Source organism: Nuphar pumila, chromosome 12 (genome assembly GCF_984573655.1).
Source record: "Nuphar pumila chromosome 12, dmNupPumi1.hap1.1, whole genome shotgun sequence".
NCBI lineage: Eukaryota > Viridiplantae > Streptophyta > Magnoliopsida > Nymphaeales > Nymphaeaceae > Nuphar > Nuphar pumila.
In genome coordinates this window covers 6,425,449-6,453,298 of record NC_143260.1, presented here as the reverse complement: position 1 = coordinate 6,453,298, position 27,850 = coordinate 6,425,449, and the positions used below count along the sequence as shown (strand labels likewise).

At 39.0% G+C, this 27,850-nt stretch overlaps 1 protein-coding gene across 1 annotated transcript; it reads right to left on the bottom strand.

The window, feature by feature from the left end:
• Positions 1–10,397: 10,397 nt before the first annotated feature.
• Positions 10,398–12,947, bottom strand: LOC149819806 (CBL-interacting serine/threonine-protein kinase 12-like). Its single transcript, XM_089983939.1, has one exon. It carries the CDS (start codon positions 12,787–12,789, stop codon positions 11,359–11,361), a length of 1,431 nt encoding a protein of 476 aa, XP_089840065.1. The 5' UTR covers positions 12,790–12,947; the 3' UTR covers positions 10,398–11,358.
• Between the last annotated feature and the right edge of the window lie 14,903 nt (positions 12,948–27,850).

Genomic DNA, 27,850 nt, shown 5'->3' with positions numbered 1-27,850 from the left:
TTAACTAGCTCAGTCTAAAAAGCAAGCCACCTTGGATCAATAACAACAGATTCATCACTACCATTGTGTCGCTCTATTCACTGATACTACCTCCAATTGGTCTAGCATGCATGTAAGCGTGTGGCAGACATACAACATGCAATAAAATACAACCCAACAAAACAAAGTAATTTTGCTCACCTACTCACTATAGCATGATGAGAAGTAGTCGTGTCAGCTTAACCAGGGGTTTCATTGTCTGAAGCCCACCAGGGCCTCTTCTTCTGCTCGCCGGGGGGGGGGGGGGGGGGTTGAGGAATGAGAAAAGAAACCCACAACTTGAGAAAAAGGTTTTTGTATAATTTATTTACTAGTGCCTTATCAAAGAGTATTTCTTCGGTGGCATTTTCAAACAATGCTTCTTTCCCTTCTTGCATGGACCAAGGTCGATGTGTTAAACGGTGGTATAGGTTGACCAGGCACAACACAAAATCATACCACATTGGATAATTTTATGTCACCAAAATCTACTAGCTAAAAATTTAGCCCTTTGTGAAAATTGTTTCCAAGAAAACTGACTCCAATACGCGGATAAAAAAGTGTGATCCCCATTGAGCACTTCATTATAGCCAGAATAAGATTGAGTTACTGAAGACCAAGTTGGTAAGTCTCATCAAATTCACTTTCAATTGTTGTAAATTCCACACACAAAAAAAAAAAGAATCAATGGAAACCACAACAACTAAAGCAAGTAAAAATGATCTTTAAGCAGTAAAATTTACCAAGATTACTCAATTATAATCCTTTTTGACTTACAGAGAAAAACACCCACAAATTTAGACCTTATGAAAATGGGAAAAAACCCATCAAACTGCAGTTTATAGCTCAACTCACCATACACACAATAACCTTCTCATTCCCACATCAAAAACTAGCAACAATCCACAAAAATTAACCCAACGAAGAACCAATTTATGGTCTTGCAACACCCCCCCCCCCCTCCCCCCCCCCCGGCAATACAATAAAAAAGCAATACCAACAAAGCTTCCCCAACTGAAACGGTCGCTAGGCTTCCGTAGCTCTATCTACCAAATGCTTTGTGCTCTCCTGAACTCGCGTTGCTTCTTGAGACTTCCTGAGGCGATCCCTCTCGATGTTTCTCCACAAGTTGATTCCCGCCGTGCACACAACTGTCCAAAAACAAGCACCAAAATCTGTGGGTGTTGGATAAATCAGAGGAACAAGAGAAATTGGTTTACATGAAACGATTGAAATACATCCTGCACCAACGAAGAACAGTAGCCGGCCGAGCTTTGAAACCGTTTCTTCCGCTGCCATGTTTGGAAAAACAAAGCTCAAAAAGAATTACAAACAAGTTCCCTTGTTTCCTACAAATGGTCGTTAGAAAGAGCCCACGGTTTGGGAATTGGGGATACTCGAGTTCGGCAGGGAAAAAACCCCTACTCGTCTACGAGAGCAGATCAACTGATCTTCCAAATCACATTTAGAAAAGTGATTTGGCATCCTCACCGTCCACAATCTACACAAGGCAATGGACGGTGAAGATGTCAAATTACTTTCTTAAATTGATTTGACAGATCACCTGATCTGCTCTCCTCGGCTACTCCTATGGTTGAATGGCGACAACGGGTCGAATCTGATTCGGACCCAGGTGGATCCAAACCAAGATCTAGCTTTGAGGTGCTGGTACCAGTTCCGGCCTGGGGTCTAGTAGGGCCTACCATGAAGAAAACCATACCGGCCCATATCTCATAAAATATTATTTTTTAGAACTCAGGTATAACCTGGGTCTGGTATGAAATTTTACAAACCATACCTGGATCCATATACTAATCGAACCCTTTAAGTTGGACACCAGTTCTAATTGAACCTTCTTCTTTGTCCCCTAACCCTGACCCTATAGGGTTTGGTACAGGTCGGGTTCAGGTCAAACCTGACCCATTAGCACTCCCTAGGTGTGGGCAGTACGATGCAAACAGATTGAAATCGGGTTAAATCTAGACAATACAGAGTCCTGACTTAATTGGATCAAGCATAATCCCATTTGGATTGGATTCAAAGTCAGATGGGGATCAACCAAAACTGAATCAGGATCCGACTTGCTTAAAATCCAACATTTACATGTATTCGGGATTAGGTTGAAAAACTTGATATTGATTATAGATTTAATTATTAATCGGATCCTATTTAGGCTACCGAAACTGACTAACGGATTTGGATTTGGTTGGATATCAGCCTGAATCCTAAACATTTACATCTCTAGTAGGCACAGGGAGGCCCGCCTAGGCTTTGCTCAGATTTTGGTAGGCTGGATATGGGTCAGGCCACGGGCCGACATAAGCAATCCGGATAAAAATAAAATAAAATTATAAGGTCATAATTAAATTGCTAACCCCTCTTTTTATAAAACCCATTAATATCAGCAGATTGGATATCTTTAAATTTTATATTGTATTCAGATCAGATTCGGTGAAAAAAAATCCTATTTGGATTTCCATCGGAATTGATATTTGAGTAGCAACCAATAATAACTTACACAAGACTGCAGATGGAGGTATAGAAGAGACTCCATGTTGGTGTGATGACCATGGTCCCAAATATCACCCAAAAAAATCAATATCAACAAAACAAAACTAAGCCACAGATTCTAACAATGAACACACAAATAAACACTCAAAAAAATTTAAAAAAAAAAAATTTGATAAAGCAAAAAAGAATAATCTTTTGTTTTACCTCTTTACCTTTTTGAGATTAAGAACCCCAGGAAAACAAAAAGAACGTTGGAGTAATTTTCAGTGAGTCACGTGGAGGAGAGTCAACATATATAAATAAAAGAAAATTTTACTTAGGTAAATGCAGTAAACATGTATTCAAGAGAGGGTTTAGTGAGGTAAATACAGTAAAAAAGTGTGAACCATCGTAGACATAGGATTTCCCGGGGAGGGTGGTGTGTGTTCTCCCCGAAACACAAATTCATGTTCGTGTGTGTACCAAGAAATATCTCGGGACCCGTGATAATTCATATGTCAATATTGCCCACAATGACTTTATAATAAAATAACATATATAAAAGGTAGATATGCTTTTGACGCAAATGTCCTCTAATAAAATAGATATGTGTTGGATGAAAAATATCCTCCCACTACCCGTAAATAGATTTGCATGTTTCGCCTTTGTTTTTAGCTTGTGTTACAACACATGGACGCCTTCTCGTTATGAGTTGTGAAGCTTGATTCAAAGTTTTTGCCCTTGCAGGAAGGGGGTTCGGGGGCTCCCCCTTGGTGCGGGTCTCGGAGGGGGGCGCCCCTGGCATGGGGTCATAGGGGGAAAAAGGGGGGGTCAGGGGGGGCGACCCTGGTGGGGGGGTCGTGGGGGGCAGCACCCCCTGAAAGAATTTTTTTGGGGGCTTATGTTTCAGACTCTGTTTTTTATGGATCAGACCCAACTTATTTAGGTTTAGGGATGTCGCTCTTGCCTTGTATAAATTCTTTCTTTTCTTTCTCTCTTGTAATTGTTGAAAAGAGCAATAAGATTTCTCTCTGAGCCGTCATAGTTTTTTTTATTATTTTTCTGTTGAAAAAAATGATTTACAGTAGAAATCAAATCAGAAAGTAACGATTTATAGTAGAAATCAAATCAGAGAGTAGCGATTTACAGTAAAAATCATATATAAGAGTAACGATTTACAATAAAAATCAAATAAGAGAGTAGCGATTTACAATACAAATTAAATCAAAGAGTAGCGATTTACAGTAAAAATCATATCAGAGAGCAGCGATTTACAGTATAAATCAAATCAGAAAATAGCGATTTACAGTAAAAATCTGATTCGTACTGTAAATCGCTATTCTCTGATTTGATTTCTACTATAAATCGCTACTCTTTGATCTGATTTCTACTGTAAATCGCTACTCTCTGATTTGATTTTTACCTTAAATCGCTACTCTTTGATCTGATTTCTACTATAAATCGTTATTCTCTGATTTGATTTTTACCTTAAATCACTACTCTCTGATTTGATTTCTATTGTAAATCGTTACTCTCTTATCTGATTTTTATTATAAATCGTTACTCACTGATTTGATTTCTATTGTAAATCGTTACTCTTTTATCTGATTTCTATTATAAATCGTTACTCTACTTAGTTTGACATTGTCATCATTATCTCTGTTGTAAATCGTTATATTATCTGTTTACTCAGTTCGACGTTTGCACCCTCATATCATGATGAACAATAGGTAGAATGTTGATTTTTCTGGTAGTTCAACTATTTCTCATGAACAGACGGCGACAAAGGATGCTCTGACGATAATAGATGACGGCGACGACAAAGGGTGCTCTGGTGGCAGCAAACGATGGCAAAGGGTGCTCCGACGACAGCAGACGGCAACAAAGGGTGCTCCGACGACTGCAGATGACGGAAAATGATGCGTCGTCAATCGAAGCTCTTGTTATAGCAGATAGTGCATCGCCAAAGGGTGATCCAGAACGTTTAGGGCGACATATTGCGAGGAGCTTCTGTTAAAGAAGAGGAGTTTACTCCTTAGGGCGAAAATGATGATGATTTTAACCCTTTCTAGCAGGTGGACATTTTTGTCCTTTACTCAAAACATCATTTTATGGCGCTAATGGCGGGAAAGGGTACTTAAGTCATTGCAAATGCACCAGACTCTGATGCTAAGTGATGTTGGCACACACAGGGAAATAAGCCCCACGTGCATACATACGTGGTGCTCATTCAGACCTGAGAACATGCACTTGCGTGTTCCGGGGGGGGAACATATAACCTGCTTCGGATTTCTCGTGATTTAAGGAGTCTCAAATACCTCATCTTTAAGGCTCTGTTTGGGATCATGTTATCGGAGTATTTGTAGTGTAATCAGTTATCTGATGTGGCACTCATCTCATGAATTTGGCTATCGTTTGAGAGGAGTTGGAGGAAATCGACATTTTAGGCTGGAATGAGCCGACTCCAACTCGTTCAAAATACCCATTTGGACTCTTTTTAAAAAGTGGAGGTATTTGCAACTCCTTGATTCACAAGAATTTCGGTGGGTTCCTAAATTTTTTTATGATTCAAAATTTTTATCCTATTTACCTCAGTTAATATTGTATTCACTTATTTTACCTCAATAAACAATAGAATTTTACCTTAGTAAATCCTAATGTTATATATATATATATATATATATAATATTTATGCATATATAATATATATGTGTATATATTATGAAATATATATATACATGTTAAAGCCTATGGTGATAAATAAAAAGTAGTTACAAGCTTGAATACTTGAGAGAGTTGTTTAGGCTTGGGAGGGATTACCCTTCCCTCAAATCCTTATCTCAATCAGCCTCCAAACATAACCTTTTTTAACTGAATCGATTCAACTCTCTCTCTTTCCCTTAGACAAGAAAAGTGGATCAAACTCGCGGCCCACTCCCATCCAATTGAGGCTGACCGTCCGAAGATCCATCCCAACCAGTCAGATCAACAGACCCGGCTTGATTAACCTCGGCCCTCCAACAAATCAGGATAGTCCACCCATAATACCCGGGTCTAGGCAAAAAATATCAAGGTCTACAGTAAGTAGGCCTGCAAACGAATCGAATAAAGGACAGATCATGCCCGATCAAACACGATTTTGAATCAGATTATAGTGCAGTTGATCAAGTTTGAGTCCAGATCCAGTTAAGATCCGTTGGTGGAAGACTGCATGCGCGTCCAAAAATACATATTGTTACGATTGTTTTCAATGGGAAAAGTGCAAATGGATGGGATTTGCTAAGTGGTACGGTACAACATTGTACCATATGTTTATATATAAATGTTGTCCTATCTATTTAGCATGTGCCTGATTCAAAAAAAAAAACCCACAAATATGCCAAAATCCTTTATATGTCTGAAATCTTTCATTCTCAAATTTTTAAGATTATTTTACCTTTTGCATCATTTTGCCAAGATCGCTTAATGTTTGCATAAATATTGTGAACCTCTGAATATAATTAAAATTACCAAAGAGATTTATGGTTCGCATAAATATGTTGTGAACCTCTAAATATAATTAAAATTACTAAAGAGATTCCCAACATAGTTGTACAGACCTCTTGACATTCGCATAAATATATTTTTAACTTACCAATATAATTAAAATCACTAAAGAGATTCGCAATATATTTAGTAAAACCTTGTCACGTTCACATAAATATATTGTGAACAACTTATTATAGTTAAAATTATTGAGGAGATTCACAATATATTTGCCTAGACCTTCTCACGTTTAAAAATCATCAAAGTGATTCAGATTAACTTATGTTTGCACAATATGTTGTGAACTTTCAAATATATTTAAAATCACTAAAGAAACAATATATTTGTGCAAGCCTTCTTACATTTATACAAATATATCGCAAACAACCAAATATGTTATTGAAAAGATTTGGAACATATTTTTGCGAACCTACTCATATTCACACAAATATATTGCAAACCTCCTATAATTAAAATTAGGAATGGTCATCAGGCCAAGCACCTTGCAAGGCCGAGCTTAGGCCTATAAATTAAACCTGAGCTCAGTCTAAACTAAGCTTTTGGCCCATCCCGGCCCGTTTATAAGCATATTATATACATAATATAATATATCTATAATGCATTATATATAACATATTCTATATATTATAATACATTATTATGACATAATATTATATATAATATGCATTATGTATTATATATAATAGACCCGGCCCGATTAAGCCCACGAGCCTAATGGGTGGGATTTGGGCTTGAGTTTTTAGGCCATTGACAGTGTCGACTCGATCAATGGACCAATCCATTAGTGGGATACACCGGCCCAACGCCCATCCTTAGTTAAAATCATCAAAGACATTCACAACATATTTGTTTTTAACTTCCTCGTGTTCTCACAAATATATTGTGAACCTTCTCATATTGTTAAAATCAAACTAAGAAGAATTGCATGATATTTAAGCGAGTTTACCTTTGCATAAATATCTTGCAAACCTACGACGAAAGATTAGAACCAATTAAAAGAGTTTCTAATGATATTTATATAGACTTACAGTCATTCATACAAATATCATTCAAATTTTTGAAAGATTGAAAACAAATTAAGGATATTTACATAGACCATTCGCACAAAATACCTTCTTCTATTTGTGGCATGATTTGATACTCATATAAATATATGTATTTTTTTTTTTTTGCGACTATTTTGCAAATCTTCTAGGTGAGATTAGCAAAAGACCCTACCTTGCACATGGGACAGAAGGGAGAAAGCTGTGGAATATTCCAATCTCAGCTCTACACTGGGTCAGGAAGCCCTTTCTGTAATTCAAATCTGATTAGCTTCTATTTAGATGTCTTTTGTAACACCTTATTCAGATTTGAACCTGTGTTTAGATTTGTTATATATGACTAACTTGATTTGTGCACTTTTGGGTCTGCATCAGATGCCACTTTAGTCTTACCAAATCAACCCATTTATTAAATCAGATTCACAAGACTTATGAAAGCTGACCAAACAACTTTAGGCTGATATTGGGCATCCAGTCCAAGCCTCTGCAATTGACATCTCTAGTTATTTTACTCTTAAAAAAAATAAAAGATGCATCCCTACTTGTATTGCCGGTTTGGATTCCTTTTGCAGCCCTTAGCAGCAAGAAAAGAACGAACATATGTTATCGGTATGGATGGCAGTGGAACAAGGAAACAGGCCCCGCCCCGCCTCGCTCCGTTTGGACCGGAGATGGAGCACATAAAACGGGGATAGAGGTTAAAATCAAAACTCGTGTGGAGATGGAGGCGGGGATGGACTTACGCTTTTTTCCGCCCTACCCTGTCCCGATTCCCGCCCTGCCCAATCCCGATCCCCACCTTGCCACGTCCCCAATCCTTTTTTAGGGATGGCAATGGACTGAGAGGAAACGGGGCCATGTCCAGCCTCGCCCCGTTTGAACCAGAGATGGAGGACATGAAACCGGGATGGAAGTTAAAATCAAAATCCGTGAGGGGATGGACGGTGATTTTGAGACAGGGCGGGGGTGGAGACCTTGTATCCCGCCCCCGGACCGGTCCACTGCCATCCTTAGTTGTAGGCGACAGTTGAAGTTACCGTACTATTGAGTAGAAAGGATCCTTTTTTTATATCTACATGATTTTCTTAGTGGGGAACAAATTTTTATTATGTGTATGCTATGTATCGGTGGATTTTTCAAGGACTTCAAAAATCATTGACCCACAATGCACGAAAATTTGATGACTCAAAAATCATATTTTTTATGTACAAAATACATTATCAGTCTTGCAGTCCGTAGCAAACAAACCATGATGAATATTGAATTGAAACCGCTTATCCTCATGAATTCCAGCTGAATAGTATGGTACTTTCAACAGCAAATATTTACCTCACGTTATTCTGTTTGCTATGGAAAAGATAAATTACACATCTCAACAGGCATTGGATGGCTAAAATGGTACCGATTATCATCGCATGGGAATATCAATGGGGCCGGTTTGGTTCGGACCCAGGTGGAACCAAACCCAGGCCTGATTTGAGATGATGTGCTGGGTCTGGATCTGAGCCCAATTGGACCCACCATAAGAGAAACCACACTCCTATAAGGATTACATTAACCAGACCCGGTAAAATACTTTTTATCTTTTTGACATTGTAAATTTGTGGATCTTAGTCCGAACTCGGGTCGGGCCTAGACCTGGCATGAAATTTCACAAACCATACACAGATCCATATATTAATCAGACCCTTTGGGTCCAACCCGGATTCTAGTTGGACCTTCTTATTTATTACCAAACCCTGACCCTATAGGGTTTGGTACCGCTCTGATCTGGGTCAAACCCGACCCATTTACACCCCTAGTCACAAACCTTGTCATTGGGTTTTTCTCAGCAAAGGAAAATCTATCAATAAATAAAAAAAAATCTTGTAAAAATCTCAGAAAAATGATGGCATATTTTTATACAAATACATAAATCATAAGAAAAATATGCAATTTAAAAAATATATAAAATACAAATTTTTTGTTAAAAATGTGATACTATTGTGATAAAAACCTAACATATTTTCAAAATAAACGAGATTTAGAAATTTTCTTGTTTTGTTTTCAGATTATATCGGTTTCTGAAAATCTCATGATAAAAATGGGAGATTTTCAAAAGTATCAGATATTTGTAACTATGGATCAGATAACGTGACATGATCCAATCAAATCCAACATGACCCAACAGTAATAGAAGTGTGGTGGTTCTTGTGCATGAAACTTTAACAATTGGACCCGTTTGTACCTGCCCGACTTACTTCGAAACTATCCATACCCATGCCTATAACAACCCGAACTGATTCATACCCGAATGGATTGCAAAAAAAAAAGCTCTATATGATCACATATTCATTCCTGCTTTTGTGTAGCTACCTAGATAAAATCATCTCAATATTTTTTTGTAAAACGCTAGTTGCCCCCTTAAATTTATGGTTTTACCAGTCAAGTTTAACCTGGTTTGGGCCCAAACTGACTTGCAATCTGCCTAATTTATACCTAGGGGTGTCAATGGGTCGTGTTTGACCCGGACCCCACCTGTACCAAACCCTATAGGATTAAGGTTTGGTGATAAATGAGGAGGCCTGATTAGAATCCAGGTCCAACCCAAACACTTCGATTAGTATACGGAGCCAGATATGGTTTGTATAATTTCATAACAGACTCAAGTCTGACCTGAGTTCTGGTTAAGACCCATGATTTTTTAATGTAAAAAAGATAATAAATACCATTTTACCAGGTATGAACCAGGTCTGGTTCATGTAAGCTTTATAGGACAAGGTTTTTAATATGGCAGACTCAATCAGACTCTTTGTTCGAACCCAGTACCAGCACCTGAAAATCAGATCCAGGTTCAGACCCCCTTCTCCGTGGTAGGTCACAAACGGCCTTCACCATTGAAATTAGGGGTTTCAACAGGTCGGATGTGGTTCGGACCCAGGTGTCTCTGAACCCAAATCTTATCTTTCTGCTATAAAAAAAAAAAAACCATACCCGAGCCCTATAAGAATTACATGAACCAGAACCAGTGCACACCTGGTAAAATAATATTTTTTTATCTTTCAAAAGTCATGGGTCTTAATAGGAACTCAGATCTTAGCATAAAATTTCACCAACCATACCCAGCTTCATATACTAATCGAGACCCTTTTGGGTCAGGTTGTACCTCCTTTTTTATCACCAAAACCTGACCCTGTAGTGTTTGGTATGGGTCAGGTCCGGATCAAACCCGACCCATCGACACCCCTAATTAAAACCAAAAGCAATTTGGTTATCTCGTCATCCAATGTCACAGAGATTCGACTAAAAGGACACGAGACACGTCAACTTTGTGTAAAATTCAATTAAAAGTATTTGTACAAGAGGACACGACACATGGGTAAGTTGAAGTATCCGTATGACATAGTCTCCTACAAGCAATTATTTATTCCCATGCAATGATGAATAAGGTCACAAAGACCAAAGTAATCATTTTCCGTTTCTTTAATACAAAATAAAATAAAAACTGAAGGGCTCGTTGTTGCAAAATACACTCTGCAGATCTTAACCAGCACTCTGTTGCTCCCTTCAAAAGTGGAAAGAAAAGGATTAAAAAAACTTCAACTTTACACCATTGACTTCCCTCTCCGACTGGCAAAACCCCACCGTTGGATCGAAAAAAGCCGCAACAACATCTGCCGTCCATCTCTCTCCAACAACCCAAACAAGCTAACAACTATACAACAGGGGCCACCGAAAGATGCAGCCGTTTCAATTCTTGAATAGTCAAATTGCCAGCTACGTTGTAGAGGGTCAAGCCACCAATGGACCGACTTCGGCATATTCCATTCACGACTAGAGTAATTGTACTGCCTCGTATTGTGTTCGTAAAAGAAGCCCCGATTGTCCGTCTCCAGGAAGTAAAGATCGGGGTGTTACTCTTCCCAAATTGTCCTTCTCCTTTTCGTTAATTTGCATGCCGCGCCTTATCTTTGTAGAAATAAGGGACACAGAACGCGAGCTTGATCTTTAGGATCAAAAGCTGAGTCTCGTTCTTTGCAGGACTTAACTCAAAGAAGACCACATGTTCACGGAATCATTTTCCCCGTAATTTAGCTAAAAAAAAATCAGAACTATTTTCATCTCTTTCTTCCCCAATTTCTCGTTATATCACACACCATCACATTTCTGATATTATACAAAATACAAGATAAAAAAAATGAAAATTGGAGGAGAGAGGAAATGGTTGGTGTGGAAAAAGCGAATATACCGCCGAATATTCCGATTCCTCCGAACCCTCCGCTTACTCCGTGTCGGAAGCGATGTGGATTAGTGGCTCACCTCGCTCCTCCTTCTCTCCCGTCTCCACCGCTGCCGCCGACGCCGCCGTGGTGGCGGTGGGTGCAGCGGCGAGGTTGCGGAGGCCCGGCCCGAGCTCCATCCGGCAGAACTCTTCGTACTGGCTGCGGTCGCCGGCGGTCTTCTTGACCTCCACGACGACGAGGGAGGGGGTGAGCTCGAAGATCTCCGCGGCGATGGCGAGGTGGCCGGAGACCCCTCGCTCGCCTGCCCGGCCGGATCCCTCCAGGCTCACTTGGCAATCCTTCTTCCTCACCGTGAAGCTCACCACCCTCGCGATCTCCTCCAGCTTCGAGATGATCTTCGACACGGGCTCCCCCGAGATGAACCTCGACTCCTCGCCCCTCTCCTCGAACAGCCCGGAGAGATCGAACCCGGGCGAGAACGAGATGATGTCGAACGCGTTCAAGCTCGCCGGCCGCGGCAACCCCCGCCCAGCGGGCTTGCTCTCCCTCTCCGGCGACGACAAAGCCGACGAAGGGGAATCGAGATCAACGTCGTCGGCGACGTTGTGCAGCCGGTCGTTCTCGATGTAGAACCTCACCTGCTTGAACCCCTTCTTGAACCACCTGTTCTGCATGAGATCCGGGATCGTGATCCTCGTCTCGGGGTTCGTGTCGAGGAGCCGGCCGAGCAGCCGGGAGAGCTCCGGCGAGAACCATCGGGGGCACCGGAACTCACCCTTGTAGATCTTGCGATACATCGCCATGATGTTCTGGTCGTGGAAGGGGAGGTATCCCGCCATGAGAACGAAGAGGATGACCCCGCAGGACCAGATGTCGACCTTTGCCCCGTCGTAGCCCTTCCGGGCGAGCACCTCCGGCGCGACGTAGGCCGGCGTGCCGCAGAAGGTGTGGAAGAGGCCATCCTGGCGGATCTGGTCGGACACGGCGCTCAGGCCGAAGTCCGAGACCTTGAGGTCGCCGTTCTCGTCGAGGAGGAGGTTCTCCGGCTTGAGATCCCGGTGGTAGACCCCCCGGCTGTGGCAGAAATCGACAGCGGAGATGAGCTGCTGGAAGTAGCGCCGGGCGGTCTCCTCCTTTAGGCGGCCCTTGGCGACGCGGCCGAAGAGCTCGCCGCCCCTGACGAACTCCATGACGAAATAGATCTTGGACTTGGTGGCCATGACCTCGAAGAGCTGGACGATGTTCGGGTGGCGAACGCGGCGGAGGATGGAGATCTCGCGCTTGATGTGGGAGATGAGCCCGCCCTTGAGGATCTTCTCCTTGTCCAGCACCTTGATCGCCACGCTCTCCCCCGTCTTCACGTTGCGCGCGTGGTACACCTTCGCGAACGTCCCGTGGCCCAGCAGCTTCCCCACCTCGTAGCGACCCAGAAGGAGCTGTTTCTTCATCCCCGACTTCTCCTCCGCCATTCCCCCTTGCCCCTGAACAAAAGAAAAACTCTCCTCCTCCTCCTCCTCCTCCTCCTTCTTCCTCTTCTGGTTTCCTCTCTCTTCTTTCTCCTCCTTAACTACCGATTTCCATCCTTCTCTCTCGACCGCTCTGGTTTTGCCCTAATTTCACGAAGGCAGGAGGAAGAAGACGAGTGGAGAGGGGTTTTTAAAGGGGGGACGTGAGAATTGACGGTGAGGATCTCTTTGATTTCTTTTTTTATTTTTGCGTCAACGGTTCCTTGCCAGATCATCGCTGGTGGCGACCTCACCGTCCCGGGCCCACCTGGTGGGAAATTATGAGGTGTCCTCTGAAAATTACGGAAATGGCACTTGCTTATGCTTAAATTGCAGAAAAGCCACTCGCATACAGTTGGCGACAGCTTGCCTCTAAATTTGGAGATCTAGCTCTCGTGGGCGTCACGCAAGTGGAACGAACATCAGTTTTATAAGGAGAATTTTTCAATTGACAAATTTTGAAGGGATGTAAACGGGTCGGATTTGGTTCGAATTTATGGAGATCAATTAAAACCGAATCTCTAGACCTGACTTGCTTAAAATGTGACACTTACCTACATTCAACTGATTCAGATTTTAATTCAGATCCAAAGTTCTGATCCAATTATTTGACTGATGAATACACTTAAATGGATTTGGATTCAGTTGGATATCCGGCATGATTCCAAACCGCGGGCATCCCTATACCAAATTGCCAAATATGTTCGTTTGAAAGCTGTACTAGATGAATATCACGAATTACCTGATATTTTAGTTTCCGCGGCATAGTAAGCATCACAAATTCGATTCTCATATGATTAAATCTGTGACAGGTATGGAGATGGATTGTGAGGCCAGTTTGTGATTAAAATGCAAAGCTAATTAGCACTCAATCTTGTTGGTTCCTCATGGGCATGTCAATGAGTTGGATTTTATTCAATATATAATCAAATCCGACTCTGTTTAGTTGGATTTAGTAAGCCTTAACTATATCTGATTATATTCGAATATGGACATGGTTTTGATTTTTTGTTAGGGAATCCCACAGATATCAGGATTTGTCAAATATCTGATTCCATTTTATGAGCATTTCATTATCCCAATTCAAATCCATTTAACCGACATCTGGTTAAACGGATATGGTATTGCCTATATCTTACCCAACACCTAACTGTTTACATCCCAAGTTCATCATCATTTATTTAGAGAGAGAGAGAGAACCTGATATTTGAACCAGTAGATATAAGAGAGCTCATCAATGTGGAGTCTGTGCACAGGGTCGATTCTGCAGGCATGTTAGTGTAGCTTGGCCATGTTTGGAAGTGAAAAAAAGAGAGGAAAAGATAGGATCTTTTTCATGTCATTTCAAGTGAGAAAACTTTGAATTCTTCCAATTTTCCTAACATATATATGAAAAAATGTCTTTATCTAAGAAAATGAGCAGGTGGAACATGAAAGTTTTCACTCTTTCATGAGGACCTTTATGCGTATGAGTCATTCTCATCAAGCTTTGTACAAGTAGGGATGGCAGTGGACGGGGGAAACTGGGCCTCGCCCCGCCCCGCCTCACCCCATTTGGACCAGGGATGGAGGACATGAAATGGGAATGGAGGTTAAAATCCAAACCTGTGCGAGGATGGAAGCGGGGATGGACTTACGCTTTCTCCCATCCCGATCCCTGCCTTGACCCGCCCGGTCCCCAATCCTTCTTTAGGGTTTGCAATCAATCGAGGGAAAACAGGGTCCTACCCAGCCTTGCCCCGTTTGAACCGGGGATGGAGGATATGAAACAGGGATGAAGGTGGGGATAGAAGTTAAAATCAAAACCTGTGCGGGGATGGAGGGCAGGATTTTGAGACGGGGCAGAGGTGGAGACCTTGTACAACCAAAGTAATATGTCCAAAAATTTGTCTGGAATATGTTTCATGTGATATAAAGAATGGGGTGGTTCGTGGGAAAGCCTTCAGTGGGTTACTCTATCTAGGGAAAAGTAAACCAGCTTGGCAGAGTCGCCCACTCCAGTTCCATTCAAAGGGTACTAAAGAGGCCTCTAACAATATCTAAGAGAATCAATCTTTAATCGTGGATTTATCTATATTTACATGGAGAAACCACCCTCAGGATCGGAAACCTAATCGTGCTGGCTCTGCCTGACATACTTACTGTTGATCTCCTGGCAGTGTAAAACTGTGAGTTTTACCTCTTGCCCCCGCAAGGAACGATGCTCATGAGATTTGAACTTAAACCACCTGCCTAACGGACTACGTCTCATCCCACTACATCAAACCCCCCCTTTGGGGCTCAACGTTGAATCTTAAACCTTAGATAAAACAAACTCACAAGGGATCTGCCTTTGTGGTTAGGGGCGACCATGTTTTGTCACTTAACATAGGATGGCTACAATTTGAAGGAAGCAAAAATGCTCATGTTCAGCATGACCTGATCTGCTTCCCAATTTGAAACATGAAAGAGGCATCCCTTGTCACAAGGTGTACTCCTCAACGGGCAAGGGGGGCCTAACATTTTGCCAATTGTAGACTTGCTAATTTACGGTAGGTGAGAGGGATTTTCCTTTGCCTAGTCATGAAAAAAAAAATCTAAAAAGAGTTATAGAGAATCAACAACAACGTGCATTTCAAATCCTTATTTCTCAAAATCAGATTCCTCATGTATCATGCACCTTTAGAGCGCGTTTGTGTGTCATGGAAAGTGGGTTTTTTCTGCAAAAATGTGGGGTGCCGGAATCATTTCCCCAGGCTCTAGCAATGCAGATGGAGGCATTTTCCTCATGGAAATGGAGCGCCGCATTTTCAATGGTACCCCCACCGTTTTTCATATGGAACATGCAGCTAGCTTATACGTGCCATTACATTAGAGTGTTTGTTTGAGCCCCCCATGGGAAAAGAGAGTAGTCCATTGTGAATTTGTGATATGAAAATGTGACGCTTTTCCCGCGTTTTCGGGGTGGAAAAAAAAAGTTACAAAGTTTTTGCAAAGCAGTGGCAGTTTCGATAATTGTTGATAATCTGTGGGCATTGAAGTGCGAGTATTCTGGGCGAAAAGCCAACTGCCACCTACCCATGGCGGAGCGGCGGACAACGTGGCGGTAAGTAGACCGCTGACGTGTAACTCCGAGATTCAATCAGTACATGACGTGGCGGACGTGCAGCCTCAGTAAGTTGTACCGGTCCGTCCGGTTGATGTCTTCAGGAACGCGGTCGATGGACAGTGGGGATTGTGCAGAATGACGAAAGTGCTCTCGTCACGGACAGTAATTTTGCAAAACCTTCCTAAACGAAGTCTTGTCGTGGAACGAATCGGACCCAACGCGCTACATCGGTTACTGGAACGGTTCTCATGGATTCGAACTCCTGACCCCTGAGTTGTTCGAGCTCGGTTTGTTTTTATCAGGAGCAGAGCCCAGCTTGAGCCCATAGGCAAGGGGTAAGCCCACAAAGTTTTACGCTGTCAGGATAGTGACCGTAAGTACGACAGGTAGAGCCAGCGCAGTTAGTTCTATGACCCTGATTGTGGTTTGTCCGTGTAAATATAAAAAAAAAACTTGTAACAAAAACACATTTTTTAAAATGGAAAAATAGTGAAATCTGGATTTGGACTTAAACCGGCGCATTTAGAAAAATAAATACATTGTTTCGAAAGTGTAGGCAATAGGGTTTGAATTCTAAAATTTATTGCTTATAACCCAAACACTTGATCATCTATACTTTTATGATATGAAATATATGTAAAACATGTTCATTATTACTTAACAAGATTTAACAAGTCGAACCGAGCCAACACATTGTTCGTGTTCGGTCTTCTGAACCTAGTTTATGTGATCGAGCAAACGCTTTATGAGCCGAACACAAGCGAGCCAGAGCAGCGCATCTCGTTTCCAAGCCCTAGGATTATGATAAAATGACATGTTCTTTCCGCGATTACATCAACCCTTAATATAAGCATCTAATTTCATATTTATGCTATAAGAAAAAATCATATTAGTAAAACAAATAATAAAAAGTACTAAAGAAATAAAATTCGAAGACTTCCACTTAGATGGGTAGGAGCCATAAGAATATGCCAAGAATGGCATAAAAAAATAATCAGCATTTTTAAAGATTTTTATCATAATTGTGGTCACTACTATTCAATTATATATTCAGCAACAAGAGAATCAGAACAGGCCTGGTCCACAGAGACAAGCATGTTAGGTTTTGTGTGCTGCATGGCTAAGGCCTAAGGCCCCACTGATCCTCATGAGCTTCACATTAGGTCTTGATTATTATAAAATGATTACCCAATATGGCACATTAATTAGGATCATAGCCACACAATTTTGTCTACATATATTCAAAAAATGACAAAAGATTGATACTTTCAGGATATCGTTGATTTTATCATGCTGTACTTTAAATTTTTGTTATATTGAATTTTATGTAGTTTTATAATTTAAATTAAATTTTATATATGCTAAACATTTTCTAAAAAAAATATTTTATCATGAGATCTTCCCTTCCTGAGAAAAACCCACTTGTACAGAAATTTAGAATACGCTGGGAATTTGTTCATGGAGCACAACACAAGTTCCCAACTTATCCTACATGTCTAGACATGAGGCACCATGGAACAAGGGGTGCAAACGGGTCAGATATTGGATGGATCTTACTTGATCTGAATCAAAATCACATCTTTGAGCAGGTACACTCTTAATTGGATTGGAAGGTTGTCAATCTTACATGGAGAAAGGGGACCGAGAATGCATCACCAAGGAGCTACGTCTCAGAGAAGAACTCCAAATATTGAATGATATTGAAGAGTCGATGTGGAAGCAGAAATACCGATGTAAATGGTTGAATGTGGGAGACCCCAACAGAAAATACTTTCATTCAGTGTAACAAAAACATCTTGAGAAATCGGATTGGATCCCTCACTCAGGAGGATGGATCTTTCATTAGTTCGACAGTGAAGATTAAAGTCGAAGCTGTCGAATTTTTATCAGGCCTTTTCCAGAAAACTAGCCTCCTCCAAACGCCCTTCCCAAGCGAAATAGAACCTCAAGTCACCCTTGTGGACAGCAATCATCTCACAAGAGAGGTAACCCTTGAGGAGATTAAAAAGGCAGTGTTTGAACTTAATCAACCCCATTCAAATCAAAGGCTTTCAGTGTAACCATTCCTTTGTTGATGACACCCTCCTTTTCATCAGAGATCGTGAAAAATCTATATCCCCAGTTTTCTTAAAGTGATGCACTTTTTTTTTTAAAGTCTCGAGTCTCCAAATCAGCAAGGAGAAGTCCATCTTCATTGCATGTAATCTCTCTCCACACAGAGTTAACATTGTTTGCAGATAGAGTGGGTGGCATCTGCAAAAGCTTCCAATCACCTATGTGGGCCTTCCATTAATTATTCAAAGGGAAAGCTTAAGAAAGGTACGTGTGAATCCCTGATTATTAAATTTTGAACCAGATTAGAAGCTTCAAATGATAAACATTTATCGATGGCAACCCTGGCCATTCTGAACTTTCCTCCTTTCCCCTTATACTGGATGGGATCCTTTCTCATTCCCCATAGTGTTGTCCGAATTATAGAAGGGTTGATACATAATTTTCTCTATGATGATTTCTCTTCGCACCACCTTGTAAAAGGTGTAATGAAAGGGGCTTGGGCATCTGGAAACTCGATAATATCAATCTATCTGCCCTTGCCAAAATGAATTGGAAGATAGCTACCCTTCCTCTTCCCCTTCTTCTCAAAAAGTCTAAATATCTTCACTGCGAACAGAGGTTCTTTCATATGGGAAGGGCATCAAATGTGGGGCTGACTTTATTCTTTCAAATATGCAATGAGAGATGCGAAGGGACTCTGGGCTTGTTTGAACCCTTAAGTTTTTTAATCAAATTTGTGAAAAATCAAATAACTAAAGAAAATAGAGTCCACAAGATAGTTTGTTTGTTTTTTAGAAAAGACTTCTCTTCTCTTTCACATGATTTTGGAGAGAGAAAGTCATTTCTTAACTAGGTTAAAGAATGTCAAGAGGTTATATATGTTAGGTGTAAGAAGGGAGGGGAGAGAGAATTCAAAAGAAGAAACGTGTGTTGTTATAGAGAAAGTTTGGTTTTGATGACGTGGAATAGTCCCATATTGATGGTGTTTGAGTTTGTTGTGGGCATTATAACCGACATGTAAACTCTTACACTTGTTTCTAAGAACAAGGGGTTGGGATGACTATCACTCACACGCGCATGTACCCGCCCATTGGTTCGGTTAATTGGCCTTTTAGGGCCATATCCAATCAAGACCAAAGTATCTTTTTGCTCAAACTTTCTGTGGATATTTGGATTTTCGGATTCCGTTAACGAATCTCGACTCTTCGATTTTCGTTAATGGGTCACGTCCCATCGGATTCCGTAACGGGTTTCTTCCACGCTTTGTAATCGTTCATTGGTTATAAATGTGTGGTTAGTGTTGGGATTACTCAGATCCTAGACGCACTGATTTCTGAAGAAAAGCTCTGCGGTTTTCATTTTCCCTGTTGCTCTCTCTCTCTCTCTCCTGAGTTATCCTGAAAGGGGTTTCTCTACAACATCGGTTCGTAGAAGTTGTTTTCGAAGGACGATTCGTCAGAGTACATCGTTCTGATAGTCGAGGCTATTGTATCCTGAGGGAAGGACGTCGGACCCTGTTTGCACTGTATGTGGGGGCGAAGAGCAGTACTTTCGTACGTCTTAGCTTTTTACATAATATTAACATGTTTTTTTTTTGTGTTATGTGCATCTGTTTGTGCATATGTTGTTGTCTGAATTTTGGTTTTATGCGGAAACCGTCATGCTTGCTCTCTGTTCATGTTTCGATCGACTGTCAATCATGATTTCAATACTGCTGTATTTTCTGCTTTATGTCATGATGTTGATTATAAAACTGCGTGATCCGAAAAATGATCCAACAATATATACTTTCTCTCACACACCCTTCTCGTTTTTTAAAAAATCTTTTTTCTTTTTTTAAGCATCTAAAAGGTCTAGAGTAGTGTGTGCCACCATTAAACCTACATAAACTTCGATGATTGTAGTAGTCTAAAGATCGCATAATTCAATTTTTTCTTTATCTTAAAGATCTATTAATTTTTCATGTAAAATTTACTTGGCAGATGTTTTTATACGTATATTAAGCATATCTATATGAGTTATATATTTCTCAAAATATGCCATGGATTTATACTATTAGGAATGCAACCATAGGTACAGCATACATAAGCGGCTGTTACTCATGGATAAAAATATAGGAATTGGTTCTTTCTTCCCATCCAAGGTGTGCAGACAACGATAATTCACATGGAATCATACACAAAAATATCAAGTAAAATATAATTTCACAAATATTTGCACATTAAGCACCTGATCACCCTCCATCTTAGAGACAGGGTGTTAGCTGTGGGACTAGAGACCTAATAGAGGGTGATAGGGTGCTTAATGCACAAATTTTTGTGCAATCATATTGCACCCTATCCGGACTCCGAATCAGACTATACAGAGTTCATTTGTTAGGAACTGGTTGTTAGATTATGTTTTTTTTTTTTACATAAATATGATTTTTTGAGTCTTAAAATGTGGGTCGTGGATTTTTGAAGCCCTTCGAAATCAAGCTTATGTGTCCGAGCCTGTTGCCAAAGCCGTCTCGTCTCGCATCTCGGTTCTCGCGTCGACGAGACGGATCGACCAATTCTTGGGAGATGGACTGGGCAAATTTTGGACGTCAACATACGTCACGTGAGTCTTTGCTTTAAAGGGTAAGTCTAGCACGTGACCCCACTCAGTTGGAGCCTCTGACCCCTACGAATAAAAAGAAAGGCGAAAGCTTCTGACGTTTCATCCCCTTCTCGATAACTCGCCTGCCAAAACAGTAGACACGTGTCGCTTTACTAGCCATGCTTATGCTGTCAATGAATTGTGCCTTTCTGGACATGAACGCCAGTTTTCTGTTGTGTTTAACGGGTTTCGGATTCGAGGGTGGACCCAGTTTAAACGTCAAAGTTGGGATGAAACCCGTGTCACTGTGACAAGTTGTTTTTAGCTGTATACCATATTTGGGACACGACACGAGTACACATGTAATGTCTAATTATGTTGTCTTTTTTTTTATTACTTCTGATTAAGTTTTGCGCTCATATATATTAAATATTTAAAAATATGTGGCAGTTTTGGCAACCAGCCTCCACCAAATAAGGCTTGTTAGTTGCAAAAGCTAGAATTTCATATGGTTAGCGATAGTGGTGTCCATGGGTCGGATTTGACTCACACTCCACTTAGTGTTTGGTGATAAAGAATGAGGTAAGATTAGAATACGGGTCAGACTCAAAGGATCCGATTAGTATATGGGGCTCGGTATGGTCTGTAAAATCTCATATCAGACCTGAGCCTGAACCAAGTTTTGGTTAAGACCCGTGAATTTTAAATGTAAAAATGGATAAAAAAATTTTTATTTTATAGGCTATGAACCAGATCTGGTTCAAGTAATTCTTATAGGGTATGGTTGTCCATACAGCAGACCTGACAGTTCCCAGTTCCCAGTACCCGTACCTTTAGTCGGGTACTCTGTCACTGAAAATTGGCCATACTAGACCTTTAAGTTAGAGAGGCACCCTACAAACAGTACACACATTATAAATATCCGTACATACTACTACTATTTAATATAATCCAACTAAGGTCAATCTTGGATCTAGGGTTGCAGACGGGGCAGGCTTGTTATGGTCTAGTCTTGGACCTTAGAACAACCAAATAAGGACAGGTCTTAGGGTAAAAGCCTGTCCGAAAGGCTAATTTCCATGACCCCAATCTAGGGCCAGTTCAAACACTAAGTTCTAGTCCTCGTTGCCAAGTTTGCTATGAGCTTTTATTCCAAAGTTTATAGGGTGGGGTTTAACAAACCCTCCTAGGAAATGTTGTATCGGTATTGGCCCTGAATCGTTGGGCCACCGATTCAGCGGGGGGCGGACACCGATACTTAAGTGAATCATTCTGTATCAGCCAGAAAATAATAAAAAAATATTATGTGTCAATCATAATGTGACATCGTGTTAAAACTATTAAATATTTTTTAAATAATAATACCAATTTATTTTTTAGTATTTTTTTGCATTTATTAAAAATAGGAGTGAAGCTTGTCGGACTTTCTGCCGATACAGGCCGATAGGCACCGATACTGATAACATTGTCTAGGAACACCCCCTTTTGTATCATGGTTGTATTTCTAATATAATGGAGGATTACTTCAATCCATAAAGTATATATTGGGAAAGAGAATTGAGACTTTCTAGGGTGATAATGCTTCTTATGCCTACCGACTGGCTGCTTATCTGGTAGGATCAGCTAGTGCACGTCACCTTGTGTTGGGACGTTGCAGATTCAAAACCCAATGGTATAATTTGTATTACTGGTAGGGATCTGACTAACCCCAGCTTACCTTTCTAAAAAAAATGCTTCTCATGCCCGGAGTCGAACTCTTAGGGCCTGCTTGAATTACGATTGGCTATTAAACTTGGGTTATAAACACTTAGGGGGAGTTTGGATGACACTAAAAACCTGGTTTTGGGTATTAACCCGGCTTTCATATGAAACCAAACCTGTTTCCAATGAAAACTAGGTTTTTCAAAACCAGGTTTTCAAAACTAACAAACCTCATTTTTTAAGGGAAACCCGGTTTATTGGGTTACCCCTCACGACACGGCCCCCATCCCCCATCACTTCCCTCCCTTCCCTCTTTTGCTACCATCCTCCCACCCACCTTGGGTGGGCCATTTCTGACCACAACTAGTACCATCCAGCATAGGTGGTATTGGCCTCGCCATTTTTGGCCGGCCACTACACAAAATTGCAGGAAAACATTTTTTTTAATAGTGTGACCATTTTTTATAGATGACCTGAAAATGGTCTGCCCATTTTTTTTTTGTTTTTTTTTTTGCAATTTTTTTAGTTTGGCCATTTTTCGATGAGTTGCCTGATGGAGCTTGCTAGGATCGCACTGAGGTGCACAGTAGTTGAGGGAGAGAGAATAGCGAGGGTTTTCTTTTTGGTAGATAACCTGCTTCAAGGGGTTTTTATCATTGTCCATAAGTATCTTAGATTTGAGTTATCTATGTGAAAGCCCTCTTATAGAAGAGGGCAGTTGTTGGATCTCATCCTCCCATGGGTCGCTATTGCCCAACAATCTCTGATTGCTTCACGATTTTCCCGTATAAAGGGAAAATCTGTCTTGGAGATATCCTCGATGTTTAAGCAGTTTACGAATTACATTTGGTGGGGATCTTATGCGATAAGGTGAGAGTGATCCTACCTTCTATCTTATCGCATGGGACCTATTTGAAATTTGCATGGCCACTTGGATTCAGAGCTTATCTGGATCCAACATCTCCCACTTGGCCATGCATATTGAGTCATGATGAATTTTTCTTCCCACTATAAGAGTTTTACACAAATATCAATAATATAGCAACAAGTAGTTTGCTAGTAACCATCCATCTGGATGTCTTACTTAGACATACCTTAATTTCATACAGGCTACATGCTTTAAAAATAATTCTTCTCATATGCCTTTTGTTAAGGGATCACCAATCATATAAGAGGTAGTGTAGTTTAGTAACTGACTATAATTCTATTCTTTTCAATCATGTTATGAATATAATGATATTTTATCATTATGTGTTTACTTTTAGAGTTATCCGCTCCACTATAAGAGTGATCGATGCTTGATTATCACAGTAAATTTGTATTGGCTTATTGGTTATATCCTATTTCAAATCACTTATGAAGCGGCTTATCCAAACGACAAAAGTAGCAGTGGCATTACAGGCAACATACTCTTTTTCTTGAATGTGCTTAGCCATAAAATCTTATTTTTTGTAAGACCAAGAAATTGCACCTCCTCCAAGGAGAAAAATATATCCAAAAGTGGATTTACTATCATCTCTGTTGCCTGCAAAATCAACATCAGAATATTTAGTCAATTTTAAAGTATCCTTTTAAAAATATAATTGCAAGTTCTTAGTCCCTTTCAAATATCCAAATATTATCTTTACTGCTTGCTAATGAGGTTAACTAGGATTACTCTGGTATCAATTGATGAAACCAACAACAAAGCAGATATCAGGTCTCGTGTATAGCATAGCATACATCAAGCTTTCAACAGTTTTTGTATAAGGGACATTCAACCTTTCTTGTCCTTTACCTAGACAATCATTCTTGCTTAATTTTATACTTTTTACCACAAGTGTTCTTAGAGGCTTGCAATCACTCATTCTAAACTTCTTAAGTATATGATTAATATATTTTTCTTGACACAAGCTCAAAAGTTTAGAATTTCTACCTGGAGTAATTTTAATTCCAAGAACATATGATGCTTCTCCCCTGCCTTTCATCTCAAATTGAAATTTTAACCATAACTTGATTTTAACAATCATATCATTATTGTTTTCAGTCAAGAGAATGCCATCCACATACAGTGAGAGAATTGAGAATTTACTTTCACTTTTTCAAACATAAACACAATGGTCAAATATATTTGCCACAAATCTCAATTAAGTAATTGTCTTATGAAACTTTAAGTGCCACCTACGTGGTGATTACTTGAGTCTATATAGAATTTTTTTTAACCTATATACTTTATCCTCTTGACCTTTAATAACATAGCATTCAGGTTGTTCCATAGAAATAGTTTCTTTAAGTTTATTGTTTAAGAATGCAGCTTTAATATCTATCGGATGTAAATCTAAATTATAGTGAGCTACGATAGCCAAGATTATCCTTATAGAAGTAAATTTTGCAACAGAAGGATAGGTATCAATATAGTTTATCTCCTCTTTCTGATAAAAACCTTCAGCTACCAATCTAGCTTTAAATTTATATACACTTTCATCAGATTTGAATTTCTTTTTTAATATCCATTTGCATCCAATAGCTTTTATTTTCTTAGGTAAATCATTGAATTCTCAAACTTGGTTTTTCGTGATAGACTCAATTTTCTCGTCCATGGCTTTTATTCAATCTATTGATTCAAGTGATTTTACTGTCTCATTATATGATAGGTTATCTCCCATGTCACCAGGATCTATAGAATAATATAGTTCATTCGACAAATAGACATAATAGTCATCAAGATATAAATGAGGAACCCTTGACCTTTTATGGCCAACATGAGTCTGATATGAAGAAGATTGATTACTAACAATTGGTTCACTATTACGTAACTGTTCTTGATCATTAATAGTTGGTTCATCATTACCTAATTATTTCAGCTAATCATCAAAATCATAGATGAGATCAAATGGATTATATTCATTTGATTTATGAATTACTGGTTTCATGTTTTGATCTTCCAAGAATACAATTTCTCTACTTTTGATTAAATCTTATCAGAATGGAATAATCTATAACATTTGGATCTTTTTTGATATCCAATAAAGGTATATTTTATGGATTTGCTATCTAGTTTATCTCTATAATGATTTATAACTTTTATATGGGCTACTGAACCCCCATCTTCGAAGATTATTTAAGTCTAGTTTTATCTCAGTCCATAACTCATAAGGTGTAGAGACTACGGTCTTACATGGAGCCCTATTCAGAACATATGTTGTTGTGTAAATAGCTTTTCTCCAAAATATCTTGGGTAACAAAGCATGATACAACATGCATCTAACCATGTCAAGAAAAGTCCTATTATATATTTCAATCACACAATTTTGTTGTGGTGTCACAGTGTTGTTGTTTGAGGTTTGATTCTATTTATTTTACAATATTCAAAAAAATCATTTAAAGTGTATTGTCCTCCTCGATTAGGCCTCAAGACCTTAATCCTTCTTTTCAATTGGTTTTCAACTTCTTGATGATATTCTTTAAAATTTTCTAATGCCTCATATTTATATGTTATAAGATATATATAACTCTATCTTAAATAATCATCAATAAAAGATATGAAATAATGCATTTCTTTATGAATTTTGGTCTTAAATGGATCACATATATTTGTATGGATAATTTTTAATAATTCAAATGCTCTAATTACTTTAATTGAAAATAATTTTCTTGTTATTTTTTCATAAATACATGATTCACATTTCTAAAAGGATGTTGTTTCAAAAGTATGCATTATATTTAATTTGACAAGTTTTTCATTTTATTTAGACTAATATGTCTTAATCTTTGGTGTCAGACATTTGCATTCACATTAAAGACATTATCAATATAAGCAAAAGTAGATAAAATTTTATTCAAAACAAAAACATTCAATTTAAACAACTCATGGTTTTTGTCAAAGACCCCACTAAACATAACTCGACCATATTTTATCATTGTGACCTTTCTCGCAAAAAACCTAACTTCAAAGCTCTTTTTACTCAAGGCTGAAATAGATACCAAATTTGGTCGCATGGACGGTATATAAAAAACATCAGTCAACAAAATATTATTTTCAAGTGTTTCTATGAAGTAAGTTCCAACACCCATAACATTATAATAGGTGTTGTTTCTCATGTACACCCGATGTTCCCCAAGTTTATACTTAGTCATGTCCACCATGCTTTCCTTAGTCTTGGCTATATGATGTATTGATCTAGAATTCACCCACCATACATAAAGCTCCTGGTCTACATATGAACATTTTGATATCACACAGATTATGTCACACCTTTGTTGCCTGCCAGATTTGTTATACATGTTATTATTTTAGTTCTGGCGACTTCAACAATATCTCTTGAAGTGTTCAAGTTTTCCAGACTGGAAACACTTTCCCTGGAAGGCAGTTATGTACGGCTTGTAGAATATTGGACGCCTTTTCTTATCAAAATTTTCAAAATTTTTAAATGGTTTTCTTTTAAATTACAACATATATTGTTGCTTAATTTTTTTAATTGATCGAACAACTCATCAAGTATCAGGTTCTTGGAGTTCAGTCTAAGAGCAATGGCAATTATCCTCCATGAACGAAGTAGGTTGTGCTGGATAGTTGATATCTGCATACAATCTGGGATTATATTTTCAACAATGGTTAAGTCTTTAGCCATTACAAGCATCTTGTTGACATGATCAACTAAATTATCTTTCTCTTGCATTTTGCATGAGTTATATTGCTTTAAAAGTAATTGAATATGAGTTTCTGAGCTAGTGTTACACTTAGCAGCTATGGCTTCAAACATAGATTTAGATGTGGGAAAATCCTCAAATACCCTAATGAGGTCATCATCCATATAGGTGAGCATAATAGTTCTAGTCATTCTTTTCTTTATTTTTATTTTTTATATTTATTCTTTTCTACTTTTGTTGAAGCTTCTTTAGGGTCTTGTATTTCTACTTGTAGGATATTCTCAATGCCCTCAAGGGTTAAAACAAGACAAATCCTCCACTTTTAAGTTTGAAAATTTATGTCACTCAGTTTGTATATTCGTGCTAATTGGGTAGCACACGCTCTACTAGTTATTTTTTTTATATTTGTTATTATATATTGGCAAAATATGATAAAAATATGTTCAACATCCAATAAAAGGATAAACAACATAACATTAACCATAAATACCCAAAATATCATGTTCATAATAAAGAAATACATGGTATAAGACATGTTTTATCATGCAATTATCAAAAAATATGAAAGAATATTAATTTCCTACTTATTCCAATCAAAATAGTGGTTTATAAGGCAAATTGCACAAAGTGACTACTTTTTTATAATTTCAGAAATGTTAGTGGTGATTTTGTAAAAACATAAAAGATAGAACCCTTAAAAGTAACAAAGAGAACTTTTTGAGTTAAACAGAAAAGTTAAGGGGTCTTTTTATAATTTTTAGAAAATTAAAAGTTTGTCTCAGGTATTGTTCAGAGTACATGACTCTTTTAGAAAGTTACCAGAAAATTAGGCTTCTGTTTTGTAAAAGCAGAGGACACAAAAGTAAATAACAGAAACACAGAGGGCAGAATAGTAGATTTATGCAGCATGAATATAATAGTAATTAAGAGAGATGTTCAAGGACGAAACAAAAAGTAAACTAACAGACAAAT

Coding starts and splice junctions, on each gene's coding strand:
- LOC149819806 (XM_089983939.1), bottom strand. CDS start 12,789: ATGGCGGAGGAGAAGTCGGGGATGAAGAAACAGCTCCTTCTGGGTCGC.